The following is a 14306-nucleotide window of genomic DNA, read 5'->3' as shown; positions in this document are numbered from 1 at the left end:
GTTGTGTTTAGATCTAAATTATACTGCTATTAGTTGGAAGAAGCCGATGGTAAACGTCGAAACTCACCATTTATGACATTGAAGCTTTAGGTTTGAATCTAGATCTAAAAAAAAGTCAAAAAATATTGGTAAAATTCATTTATTATTACTGATTTGGGTCTATAATTGCGAGTACAAGAATGAAATATTGATTTGCTGAAGAAACTAGAAAACACCATTATAAGGATTTTTTGAGAAATTTTAAGAAGATAAAATGGGTTTCTCTGATTTGTTGATCCAATTTTTTTCACATTCAACTAACATTCTTCTTCTTTCAAATCCTTCCGTCCTTCGCGGCCCAATTCTCGAGTTGGGCTATATTCACTGGAATGCGAAGAAAGAAATTTTTTCAACCCTTTTCTGCAGTCAAGAAGAAATTAAAGATTTTCTCTTCAGTACTAGTAATTTCTTTTGCACGGGTTTTTGAAGGGGCTTGAATCAGATAAAGCAACTTTAATACCTACAACTAGTTTGTCCCAGATTATAACAATTCTTACCTTCAAAGGAGAGATTGTGCTTCCTCCTAAGAAGAAGAAAGTTACCTAAAAGTTGTAGATTGTTCGGTTTGTATAATTTTCCCTTAGTTTCTATAAAATTGTTGAAAGAATTAGAGGGTTTCTGTCCATTTGTTTGTATTTAAATGGTTTAACATTTGAACTCAATCTATGATTTGAAAATAAGTATAAAAATTGAGTCTTTGTTTTTGAAATTGTAATGTTGGATTTTGGTGGTAATTGTTGTGTTTATTTGACTTACTGTTTGTGAGAGTTGCTGTAGCATTTAGTCTAAAGAGCAATTTTATTATTTTTCAACAATGGAGCGTCAAATTTAATTATTTTTTCAACATTTAATGAAAAGGGTAATATGTATTTTGCCGGTCAAATTTAATGGATCGGGTACCGGATAATAGGGGGATCAGGTCTAATATAAGACCAAATGGACAACAGCTTTGGATGTGTGCCAAGTGTCTAGTCCGTTGAGTTAGGCGTACTGTATTTGAATGGTAAGAATGTAGGGGTTCTTTTGATCCAATAGAATAACGAGAATAATTTTAAACAATTCCTAATAGTAGACGGATATATCAAAACCAGTTTCCGAAACTAAATTAAATTATCTGATAAAGTAGAAGTTTTTACTACACCATTTTCGTGAAATCAGAGTCCGCAAAAGTATAATCAATGTTTTGGTGAGTCTTGCTAAATTTCTTTGTTGTTTGGTTGGGAAACAAGTTATAGAATTAATTATTTCGGGATTAGTTATACTGAAGTATTATTCCATCTTTTCATAGGGATTAAAAAAATATTATAATCACGGAATTAGTTATCCTGAAATTAGTTAAAACTTATCCCAACCAAATGTGGGATAAATTCATTTTAATTTAATCTCGGAATTAATTGTCTCTTATCTCTTGTAGATCAGCTAAAACATTAGATCCATCGCTTATAATATTTCTAAGCTTCCATAAAAAAAATTATTAACAGAAGAAGCAATAGCATTCACTCCGTCCAACGCCCTCTTTAGTGGACAATGCACCCAAAAACATAAGAATATGTACAATAGCAAAAGAAATTTCAAACTGATTTGCCTGGAGGCACTAAAATGAAGAAAATAGTTGTTTCCACCTATACAAATTATGAGCAGCACCTACAAAATACTTTACACATAATAACCAATTAAATGAAGTAGGGAAGACAATGAGAAATTCATCCACAAGCTATAGACGCTGTTTGATTAGGCACCTATATATCACTGTTGGAGATGTCACCATGTGCAGTGGATACTGTATCACTGTTCACTCCAAGTTCAGCCTGCGACATGGTGAAGAAGATTAATTGCATGATTTTTTGATTTCAAACTACAATCAAGGAGCCAAGCACATCCCCCTTGCCCTGCTCTGAATAAAAAAGGTGTTACAGGAACAACTACACTGCTTTACTACACTTGTGGTTCAAGCCACAGTCGGTTGTAATTGAAAATAAACTTCTGTGCTGCTAGGGATTGGATAAAACTAGGCAGTCGAATAGGAGTCGGTGCAGTTATCACTATTACCGTAAAAGTACAGAATAGATATGATATGGACGAAACACATAGATCGATGAAGCATAAGCTTCCATGTGTCACAAGTTAAAAGGGGAAATGGAGACAGATACACAAGAATGTCCGTGGATTCAGTTTAAAAAGAAAGAATGAATTTGGTTAAATGGATACCACTAGGCAACTACCCATATCCCATGTATTGACCCACATTAAGATTTGAAGCTGTATTTTTTCCATCATATGCCACACTTCATATCCAGAACAGAAAACATATGCAGTGTCACGTTATCAACGATTCCCGTATTTATTTTATACTAGAAAATATATTATTTTCACCCTAAAAACTTTTTGGACAAGAAAATGGGGAACTTCAAAAAGTTCCACGGAAAAATAAGAACATACTGGTGGATAAACTTCACTATATGCTCCCTCTCACAGAATTTTACATGGGGATAGAGTGAGGATTTCCAAATGTGTGGGTAAGCATTTCCACATGTAAACTACCAAGTGAACTTGCATCTACCAAAAGATGCTGAACATCGTTTACATTTGAGTTGTTGAAGTCAGCAGATCAAGCAGATTTAACTGTTTCAATACTATGATAGTAGATGGATGCTTCACTAACCTTAGCTTGTCGGTACTTCTCAAGAATTCGATGATATTGTTGGCGTGCTTCTGGAGAGTCAACCATTGATAGCACTCTAGAGACAGCCTCATTTATAGCAGCATCCACTTTCTGTTTGCGGAACAACTTGAGAATGTCTTCGTCCTCACTTTCCTCGATGGGTTCTTCTTCTAGTCGGAATCCCCGAAGACCAACACCCCGTCGACGCCACCTCAGCACCACCTTCTCTAATATTCCCACAGCCCAACATACCTTGTATTCCTTTCTAACCTGATATCCTCGTACATGAGCCTGCCATGGCAATCACAAAGGTCACAACCTCTTTCTGCTTAACACATTATTTTCTACTCTGCAACACCCCCCCCCCCCACCACCTCCACCCCCAACCCCTCTCAAAATAGAAACAAGAGCAGCTAAAAAATATAACATCTAAATTGGTGACACCTTTTCTTTTTAGATCTGTCATCTTTAATTTTATACGTTGTTACAAATGAGGTTGAAATGTCTATTCTGCTTTCAAACAAATAAAGCACCTGTATCTTCACAACTTTCTGGCGGAATGCAAGGAAGCCTTTCCGGCATTTCCATCCACGATATTTCTTCTGAATAGCTAAAGCTGCTGAGTTATAATCCCGCATGTTGCGGAATGCCAACTTTGAGGCAGCTGAAAGTCCAAGAACATCATTTGAGAGGACACAATATTCATCTCCGCTAGTTGTAGCAGCACGAGCAGCTTCTCTCTGTCGTCTCTTCCGGAATGAATGTGCTCGGAATGCAGATTGTATACGAGCAGCAGCCTGAGCAGCATTACGGACTGCAGCTAAAGTGTCCTTCAGAGAAAGCTGATCCTCATGTGTGGCAGCATTTGTGGTTGATATACTACTGATAGTTCTTTCTGCTTCCACATCAGCAGCCCCCTTTGAAAGCTCACTTTCCTCTAATGTGAGGGATGAAAGATGACTGGTGAGAGCAACCTCTGAAAGATAACCTGCAACTCCCTTGTGACCGCAGCTAGAAGCAATTGACGCAGCAGTTTTACCAAATGGATCTTGTGAAGAGGGATCAGTAACAGCTCCAGCAAATGCACCAGATGCTACGAGGGATGCGACCATTTTTTCCCTGTCAAAAGCAGGCAGTTTGAACAAAATCAGCTTACTTATGTACTAAAGCATCAGGCACTGTAAGGAATAATCATAGCAACAGTACTGCACTTGCAAACATACACACACAGAGACAGGGAGACAGAGATCTAACAGGGACTACTCTGATGAACCAACAGGTACTCTAAAAATGTTATAATCACCATATGCTAAGGAAGCGAAGAACACAAGGAATATAAGAACAAGTAATCCCTTCAGTCCAGGCATCTCTCCGCCTTTCTCCAAAAACATTGCTAGAAAGCACAAGGGTAAGCACTTTATATGCATAAAGACCCTCAATCTGCCTTATTAATATTTTTTAAAAAATACCCTCATTCTGCCCCCAAACCGTTCAGAAGAGTTCACCATTGTCTCTGGAAGCACTAAAGAAAGAAAGCATAAAATCTCAAGCAAACCATGGTAAACATTAACAACTGTATTTCCACACCTTGGGTTCTCATCACAATCAGACATCACTATATATGAAGTATTTCAAACCTATCCTTTTCATGTTATCAATATATTACGATAAATTTGGAAAGTGCAAATTCTGCATGACTGCACATTTCTTCACGTAAAGATGCTATAACTTGAGTGATCGATTCCAACAACGTTCATGCTTATTTTTCCTATGAACTAAAATGTGCAGAATAGACCAATTCTCTTCAATAACAATTCAAGAGGTATCGTAAGAAACTTCATGTTTATTATTCGTCTGCACTAAAAGTTGCAGAGAAGACAAATTTCATTCAATAAACACTTTGAAGTATCATAAGAAAATAAAAAAACTTTTTACCCGGTCGACAAAGCTGTGAAATTAATACTTTACAATGTTAACAGATTTATGTAAAACAATACATGTTTCTCAGCTAGTCTTTCTAGGATGAGCCCTTATTTAGGGGGTATAGGAGAGGTATTACTTCCAAATCCAAATAATTCTGGCTTTTCCTAGGGATTGGTTCTTGTTTATCGCTATTACTCTATTTATATCTAACTCACATATTTGACTTCCTAAAGATCCTTAAATGTAGTTTATATTGTTAATTGAGTACCAAGCGCGTCATGGACTATGAAGCCAGCAGTTTGTCAAGCAACAAATATTATTCAGTTACCTTCCAAAGCGTGCAGCCCAATGCAGGGCAGTCCAGCCATTAATATCACGGAAGTTAACACTTACTCCAGCATCTAGAATTGGTTGCAAGGCCCACTCGAACCCCAGGACAGCAACCATGTGTATTATCCCTTGTTCTTTCCTGGAGAAGGAATAACCCATTTGGTTATTTTGTACTTGCAATTTGGATGAAAGCCACTGCTGCAACTTGTCCTTCAAAAGCTCTTGAAGAAGCCAATCAACGGTTACCATTGATGTTGAAGTTCCAAATAAAAGAGATTCAATGACTTGGCTCCATGAATCTTCGCTCGCCTTGGAGTTTTCCAAGATATCATTGCTTGATCCAGAACCATCTCCTTTCTGCACTGATGAGTCAGACAGAAGCATCTGTACAAATCTGACAAGGTGCAACAGTTCCTCTGAACTCTTACAAGCTCCTCCTACTTCAGCTAAATTATTTTGACCATGATCATCAAACTTAACCCGGTATTCAAACTCCCTTACTTCACTGCATGATACCCTATTGCCAGTAGTAACACAGAGTGTGACTTTACCTGGCAAGTGAGGAGGCGCCTGGCAACGGATGGCACCTTCCTTGATGATCTGAACAGGAACTTCAATATCACCAAACATACAAGTCCATGTGTACTCTGATGGATTGCAGAGAAACGATCCAACTATCATTACCTGCACTAAATAGATGAAGTTCAAATAACTGGATATTGAAACATTTCAATGAACATATAAATATCATGATATCCTACGATGGAGCATCTGACACTCCAAGATTTTCAGAATATGCCTTCATCAAAAAGCAAACTACAAACATGCCAGATTATTTGATGATGGTGAAAATTCATTTACAATGTTTTAACTCCACAGATGAAGTCAAAGATCACGGAGCATGAGAATGCACATCTCCAAGGTTGGCAAATCATACTTGCCTTAGTCATTGTGAGTTGGTTAGTGGATCTGGTTAAATCATTTTTCCAATTAACCTATTTTTTTTTTTTTTGGGGGGGGGGGGGGGGGCAAGCACTATATGTTTGTATTATCCAATCAGCCATGACTGTCAAATGCAAATTATGACAGAACTGGATTTCTTCACAAGAATTTATCAAACTTCTGTAAGAAATATGTATAAGAAGCTTGTTGGCAGTGATTATGGTATTAGCTTGCTGGAAACAACTCCTCCACTTCAAGAGTTAGAGCATAAAAAACTGAAACTAAATTTTGATGCTAAAAACATATGTAAGCAGTCAGTTGCAACGTCAAAATTAATTGCGCAAGCTGAAAAGAAATATTCAACAACCACCACAAAAAATGGGCAGTAGAAATGTTCAACAATAACCGCGCAAAGACAACTAAATCATGAGATATACCTTTGTTGCCTCAGATGAATACCCCCAATCAGGAGATATATCATGAAAAGTAAATTTCTGCTTCTGGGCAATGGTTAAGCTCATATCATCTTCAAATGAAGTTCCAATCAGATCTTGGTCAAATATTGTTGTATATTGGTCAGAATAGGATCCATAAGTATTTATTCTTGCACATGCGGGATACTTGAAATCTTCAACTTGCTTAAAATTTGTCAAAGAAGCTGCAAAGCAACAGGGGTTTTTTTCTGAGATCAAGAAACTGCACAAGATTTTATATGTAGTAGATATAACTAATCATCTGGATTTTCAAAAGGAGCTCACATTTCAGAGCTTCTTTTCCACCAAATTTAAGCCACCTATCACTTTCGGTAACTTCTATGGGTCCCATTCCTGACAAGGTTTGTAGCGTTCCCTGAGTGAGCGCAGACAAGTTAGGCGGAAGACGGAGAATAGAGCCAATGTTGAAATAAATAACTGAATAAGTGGTTATAAGGGGCAGCAGAATTATTTAGAAACGCCTGGAGATAAGGTCAAGTATGGTTATATAGTGCCATTTTGTGCACAAACTGCTATTCATACACAGCTTCAGCCGCAGTGACAAGTCAGCAAGGACTCAATAGTCCTAATCAGATGCAGGTGCAAAAGACCATGCCAATAAAAGATACAGGCATATGAAACAAAAATTAATTTCAAAGACACTTCCTCACATTCTCATCCAACTTTTCAAAACATTTGTCTTGTGACTCGGCAGCCGGAAAGCTTCTGCAGTGATCCAGCATCTCTTTCCATATGTCACCATCCAGGTTCAAGAGTTGATGCTGTGATTCACTGCTCTCTCCTACAAAGAACACTATCATCAGTACTCCTCAGTATTTGTTGCTTCTAAATTAGAAATGCACGAGTTCTTAGTATTTCTTGCTTCTAAATCAGAAGCATTGGTGCTCAAGAAAAGGCAGATAGAGAATCTCAGGCATGGTAGTAAATGTCCAAGTGGAAAAAATCACCAGTTAGATTCTATCAAAGTGGAAAAATCACCAGTTAAAAATTCTTAACTTATTTATCTACATCTACATATCTTACACTTTTATTTTATAACTCAAGCACAATTTAAAAAAGACACATATTGTGAGTGCAACGCGTAAGCTAAAACTAGTAACCCAAAAAGGGTTCACTTAAAAGAATTATTTGAACTTAAAGCAAATCAAAACTTTGGGGAAAAAAAGGCACTCTTCTTCGATTTGCACCTTATAAAAAAATTATAACTAGTTACGTGTTGAAAATAAAATTTTGCCATTCAGGGAAGAACAAGCTATGAAAGGCCTAAATGGCCTCAGTTTATCTAACTCATGACTGAGCTAGCAGAAGCCCAGTTATCAATCAACATTCAACCGAGCTTGATGATTAGTGAAAACAAAAGGTAGAAGAATTCTATTGTAGATACTTCTTTCTCAAACAAGCTATCAAAAGGACTAGCATTCAAACAAAAGATATCAACCGAGTATCGAGTAATAACATTTTCAAGTCTAAGCACAAATAGCCAAGTGCACTAATCAAATTGACAAAATAACCACCTTGTTCCCAACAAAGTACAAGGAAAGAAGAAAATCTCTGAGTTTCAGGTTGCATGATTAAAACAGGAGTTTAATGCAGTGACAAATGCTAAGCATGTATATCTGCATTTAATAATAATCTTGTGGCACGAAAAAATGAAAGAAACCTGAATAAGGCTGCAACAGAAGATTGTTTGACTTGTGCTGGATCTGAACTAGTGAACTATTATCATGTCCAAAATTTTCAACATCATCTGAGTTCTCAATTTCACTATATAGTGGATCAGTTTCATTTAAACTTAACTGCTCCTCAAGTTTACGCAATGCTTGACTTATCTCAACCTGTGGTGAGCTGCTCACCCCCTCCGTTCTCCCGGTGATGTCTGAGATGTTCATCCCATTACTATTGATGCCTGCACCAGAACAAATTTCCCCAGATCCAGGGCTAGATTCGTTCTGGTACTGTTGATAAGATTCACTACCAACAACAGTAAAGCCTGGATGTTGAGTAGAATATAAGCTGGGACTCAGAGAGAAAGTAGAGGAAATTGGAGATGACTGTGACATGAATGCTGCAATCTGCATCCCCTAGGGTCATAAGTGAAACTAGTGCTGTTAAGATTGCTTAAATAGCTTGACATACTAGATCCCAACGTATTCAAACTGTAGCTAATAAACTGCTTGATAAAGATGCACCAAGCAAATATTAAGTTCCCTGATATAGCATTAAATGCTGAAACCAATTATAGAAACTTCTCTAGTCCAGTATCAATTTTTTAGCTGCTTTTACATGAAAAATTACAGAAACAATCAAAAAGAGACGATGATTGGACTAAGATAGAAAAACTTAAAAAGCAGGAATCTTTTCATGGATGACTTGACGAAAATAGAGTTAAATTAGTAGCAAGATTTCATGTCAGGATATGGGATATTTGTACGATTGGGTACCAGAAGACTGACCTCAGTTATATCTCTGTAGTGAACCAGGACAATGTGCTCGTATGCACTGTCAAGCATGCAAAATTGAGAACAAACAAGGGGAAAATATAATCAGTTCCTGGTCCTAACTTTGGTCTGAGAGAGCGACAGAGATGAAAGAAAAGGGAGCCCTAGAATTTTAGTTAAATTTCTCATGTGTGCTCCTTATCCATTCAGTGCCCTAAACTCCTAAGGAGTTTAGAACTTCTTTCTTAAACTGCTCTAAATCTTGAAGCAAAAGACTAGATTACAGATTTAGCAAGTAAACTCACGGATCCAACATCCAATAGCTTCGCCGCTGGAAGTTAGGATTCTTCTCTCCATGTGCATAATAACAATTTAGGGTTTCAGCATTCCCAACCTAGCCACAGCAGAGACAGAGAACTTCTCATCCAATGAAAAATATCGGGAAAACTGAAACATGAACATCATAGGCTTTTTTTCCCCCTTTTTTTTTCAAGATGCCATTTCGAGAGTCAACCAACAAAAATGTCCCCAGCCGGGATGACTAACACCTCCCTCCACGTGAAATAAATAACAAATGTTTAGACAAAAATGTCATTTGTGTTGTTCAATAATGAATAAACATGACGCTTTCTACCAATTGTTACCTTAAGCCGCTCATGTGCCTCTCCTACAGTTCTTCCATCCTTCTTCTTGCGCCAACTATGACCATCTTTACGGAAGTACCTAAGGACCCTCTTGTTAAAGAGAAACATAGATCCACCTGTTGATAGCAACCAATTTTGTAAGAGAGCAAAGGGAAGAGAGGATAATATGACATGGTTCTGTAAGAGGATTATCACTAGATATGTTTTTTTAATTGATCAATCTTGTGAATAGATATTTTACATCTTACTGAAAGCGAAACAAAAAGTTAAAGAGCAAGGAGACTACTAGCTGGCTTTTGGGGCGGTTGATTAGCAAGTTGCTGGTCCTCATGATTCTGTAGTATAAAGAGAACTTCTGCAGGTCTCAACCACCTAAAACGGCCTTCTCGAACCAAATTATTTATATTGTATCCTGAAACGTGAAATAGCAACAGTTGCTAAAATCTTCTATTGCAGCAAATACAGTTCCTTACAACCAATTTACAGGAGGTTACAAACATAAAAGCACACATCAATATTTTCCCGGGGAAAACAATTGTTTCGGGAAGACACCGTTTCAAGTGCTTATGTTATGACAAGCTTTCACAGATTGGGTGTGGATAACAATAATGGCAACAGGACAGGGGGTTTTCTGCGTGTTGCGGAAGTAAAACCTGTGAGAAAGCACGGGAGAAAATATTATTGATTATTATTGTATGTTACGATGAGCCCTATTTATATGTAATTATGTATACATAACACCATAACATACTCCTATTTCCTATAACATCGTCAGAGAAAAGATACTCTAAGAAGATATTGCTACAAAGTTTGTGGAGTCGAATGATCAGCTTGCAGATATTTTCACCAAGTCTCTCACTGGTCCTTGTATTAGTTATATATGTAACAAGCTCGGTACATATGATTTATATGCACCGGCTTGAGGGGGAGTGTTAGTTAGTTATTTGTTATGTAAATAAGCATAGTCCCTAAGTTGCTCAGACACTGGTGCGGATCTAGAGGTCGGATTCTTCTAAATGTAAATTCTAAGATTCGGGGATACAGATCCTAATACGGATACGGGTGCGGGGATCCGGCTAAAAATAATTCAAAAAAATAAAAATATAAAAATATCTCTAAATTATGAGAAATTTTAAGCAATACTTACGTATAGCTTGTAAAGTGTGGTTTTCTTTTTTATTCTCAAGTTGTAGGCAAGTAAAGGACCGACTTCCTAGATAAGGTATGTAATTTTCTTCCCTAGTTTTGGTTCTGATTTCGGGAATCAAATTGTATCTCATCTCTAATTTTTCCATCCGTCGTGGTCAAAGTACTGAAAATTGTTTGACCAGATCCGGTACGGATCCCATACCCACACCCATACTAGTGTCGTGTCGACACGGGTGCGACACCTAAACTGCCGTGTCGGAGCAACATAGCATAGTCCTACATGAAATAGGAGTAGTGTAGATATTGTGTATTGTTACAAATAGGGGTACTTGTATTATAGTTAATGTATTAATAATATAATTTTTCCGTGTCATATTTCTCACACATCGCAAGTATTTTTAGGCGAAACAACAATAAGAACTACTAATGCTGCTAATAGATAGTCTTAGACCAACCTAACCCTACTAGGAAAACAAGCACACGATCAAGAAGCCTGCATGTAAGTCTTCAGTTGATGATTTACTTTTTCCTTTGTCAAGAGGTATTTCCTCTCAAGGCAGCTTAAAAATCCATATTCTGTCATTAGCATACATACTACTAAATTATGGTTTAATTCTTGCGCAACTGACAAATGGTCAAGTGAAATGATTCTTCATGATTTCTATCAAACTTTGTCACTTTGTTGGCCGGTTAACTGGTCACATTTTTGGGATGATGGATTAATAGAAGAAAGAGAGTTACAGGGAAAAGGATCAATAGAAAGAGCTCACTTAGTGAAGGTAGACGGTGATGGAAAAACTAAGTCGGTTCAATCGAGAAGATGGATTCGAACAAACATTTCTGCTAGACACCGCAGTTCGGCATGCTTAATTTGCATTATGGGCCATCCTTTTATTTACAAGCACCCGAGGGTTATGGGTCCAAAAAATCCAACTGGATTTGAAAGCACAAAATACAAATAGCGATTGTCACAACCATGAAATTATCATATGGACGCTCGTTAGAAGAGGGTGATCTCATATTCTCAACATTTTGACCGATTAGTTAAGATATACCATCTAACTATACTGAGTGCCTCAGAGGGCCTAGTATCCCATCCGGTACCCCCTGCCAGAGGACAGAGCCAAGGCAATAATTTGTCATTTATTGATATTCTTCCCATGACCAAGTTAGCAAGGGGAAATGAGTACCACAGCGCTCAAAATGGGATTACGAAAGCCTGGGCAAGGCAGTCTTTATTTTTCTACCCCTGCTATGGGCCTAGGTCTATCAACTAAATCAGGTGAGCTTTTTCCTTGTCTATATATTATCAAAAAACTACTTCTCAGTTCCAAAATAGTTGAGAAACTCAGGCATGTACAAGCTATTTTTGAGGTTGACTGATCTTTTCAACCAGCAAATGGAACAATGCTAGGATATACAAGTGACAAAGTGAAAATATGCAAGAAACAGTGTCCACATGATCCACTCATTTGACACATGGTAATTGGTATCTTACAATCCCTTTAGCAGAGGCGGATCTAGCCCTTGGTAGTATATTCAACTGCTTTCGGCCAGGAGGTGCAGATATCACACCAGAAAACAGTAGCCCTAGAATGAAACATGTAATTTCCGTATAATAAATGGAACAAAGAAAACCCAAAAGAAGTTCCGTCTTGATTGACCATTAAGACGAAGCAACTATAAGTGTAACCAAGTCCACACATGTCAAAATTATCTAAACCATAAGCAATAAATTCTTAATAAAAAACTAGTATTCTTAGTAATATAAACGGACTTTGCGCATCAGTGATTTAGTAAAATTAATTCTTACCTGATTCTGCCATACTTATACGCAACAATAAGATTTCACGGTGATGAAGAATTGCTCTCTCCCGGCCTCTCTCATTCAAAATTCGGTTTCCACTTCCCACCTGAAATCGGGAATATTTCACTGTCTTGGTATTAGGTGAAGAGACCGGGGCGATGGTAGGCTGCTTGTTGTACAGCTCTGTCATCACCGTTACAGTGCTACGTTCAACCAATTATATTCTATTCTTATATACTAGTACCCTTTCATTCTGGGGTGACGGAGGGATCGTACCATTCGAGCCGTTTTTTTCTTGACTCGAAATGGGAGCAGGTTTGAAAAAGGATCTTAGAGTGTCTAGGGTTGGGCCAGGAGGGTCTCTTAACGCCTTCTTTTTTCTTCTCATCGGAGTTATTTCACAAAGACTTGCCAGGGTAAGGAAGAAGGGGGAACAAGCACACTTGGAGAGCGCAGTACAACGGAGAGTTGTATGCTGCGTTCGGGAAGGATGAATCGCTCCCGAAAAACCGACACTAATCCTGTCAAATATTTAAGTTATTTAAGTTATGCGCTATTTGGATTGTATTTTAGTAATCTTAAAATTTATACTTTCTCAGTAAATATAGATAATCATTGAATATTAACTACATAAAAAAATTAACCATTTCTTCATTTTTTTTATATCATTCTTGTCGGTGTCATTGGATCCTAAAAATAGTCAGGGAGCAAAATAATAACTCATATTTATGGCAAAACAATCAAATGTTGAGACAATGAATGACTTTTTGATAAGACTTAACTGTTTTACTACTACATGAACTCTTATTTGGTATGTTGATATCTCTTAAAAAATATTTCTTTCTTAAAATTTAAGTTACTAAAATATTATTTTTCAATAATAATTATTTTTATAATAATGTAATTGAAAATATTATTCTTAATTCAAAACTCATTTTAGTTGGTTATCTAAAAATATAAAAAATTCTTTAGCTAGTGAATTTTTTTACTCCATTTTGATATTTGACATTAACCATGTTAAATATCTGAGTTATTTGAATTATATGTAAATAACCTTGACATTTAAACCTTCTAAATAATTATAGATAATCATCAGATATTAATTAAGAAACACTACATGAAAAAAGACTAACATTTTTCCAATTCTCGTAGTGATAATTTTATTTTTGTACTATTCTCGTATGTGTCATTGGAACCTAAAAATAACCATAAAGTGAAATAATAACTCATATTTATGGCAAATCACAAAGGTTGCACGATATAAACGATTCTTTGATTCCGACGTGACTCTTATACTACGATTTGAACTCTTATTTGATATGATTTTATCTTTCAAAACATATATCTATTTTGAATTTTCAATTTCTAAAACTTCATATATATTATAATAATGATTATCTTTATAATGATGCAAGTGAAGATATTATTATTAGTTTAAAATTTACTTTAATCAGCTATTTAAAATTTAAATGATTCTTTGGTCGGATTTATTTCAGTATGACTCCACTTTAAGTTTATCGATATCTCTAGCCCCAGAATTTGAATTTTTAATACCCTATATATACAAAAATTTTGTTCTTTGAATCATTAAATGTTAAATTAGTTAATTATTATTATAAAATATTGCATATATTGTCTTAAAATAGTCAAGTAGTTTATTTTTCGATACCATACTTGGCGTAACCTCAATGCAAACTACTCAAATTGCATTCCAATTCAAATTTGAATATCATATCAGTTTGTTAGTAATAGTGATTTTTAAAAACGATATATAATGTAAATTAAAAAAATATTCTAAGATATCTTTCTCTTATAATCTATGTTTTTGAGTTGGAAAAAAAATATTTGAAATTGATGAAATTAACTTACAAATTTTTT

At 36.2% G+C, this 14306-nt stretch overlaps 1 protein-coding gene across 7 annotated transcripts; it reads right to left on the bottom strand.

Moving 5' to 3' along the window:
- Positions 1-1513: 1513 nt before the first annotated feature.
- Positions 1514-12932, bottom strand: LOC107810996 (calmodulin-binding transcription activator 4). 7 transcript variants are annotated; one of them, XM_075241438.1, is made up of 14 exons: positions 12435-12823; positions 9759-9884; positions 9473-9588; positions 9134-9222; positions 8844-8889; positions 8051-8471; positions 7041-7171; positions 6655-6745; positions 6334-6554; positions 5506-5638; positions 4953-5400; positions 3235-3820; positions 2702-2992; positions 1514-1847 (listed from the first exon to the last, which is right to left on the bottom strand). In XM_075241438.1, exons 1-14 carry the CDS (start codon positions 12616-12618, stop codon positions 1779-1781), a joined length of 2952 nt encoding a protein of 983 aa, XP_075097539.1. In that variant the 5' UTR covers positions 12619-12823; the 3' UTR covers positions 1514-1778. The 7 variants fall into 7 exon arrangements, with proteins under 7 accessions (XP_075097539.1, XP_075097540.1, XP_075097538.1 ...); XM_075241439.1 differs by having other exon boundaries at positions 8051-8462; XM_075241437.1 differs by having other exon boundaries at positions 4953-5638; positions 8051-8462; positions 12435-12932.
- Positions 12933-14306: the final 1374 nt, after the last annotated feature.

Source organism: Nicotiana tabacum, chromosome 20 (genome assembly GCF_000715075.1).
Source record: "Nicotiana tabacum cultivar K326 chromosome 20, ASM71507v2, whole genome shotgun sequence".
Lineage (NCBI taxonomy): Eukaryota > Viridiplantae > Streptophyta > Magnoliopsida > Solanales > Solanaceae > Nicotiana > Nicotiana tabacum.
Note: the sequence above shows the minus strand (reverse complement) of the source record. Positions and strands in the feature narration are given on the sequence as shown.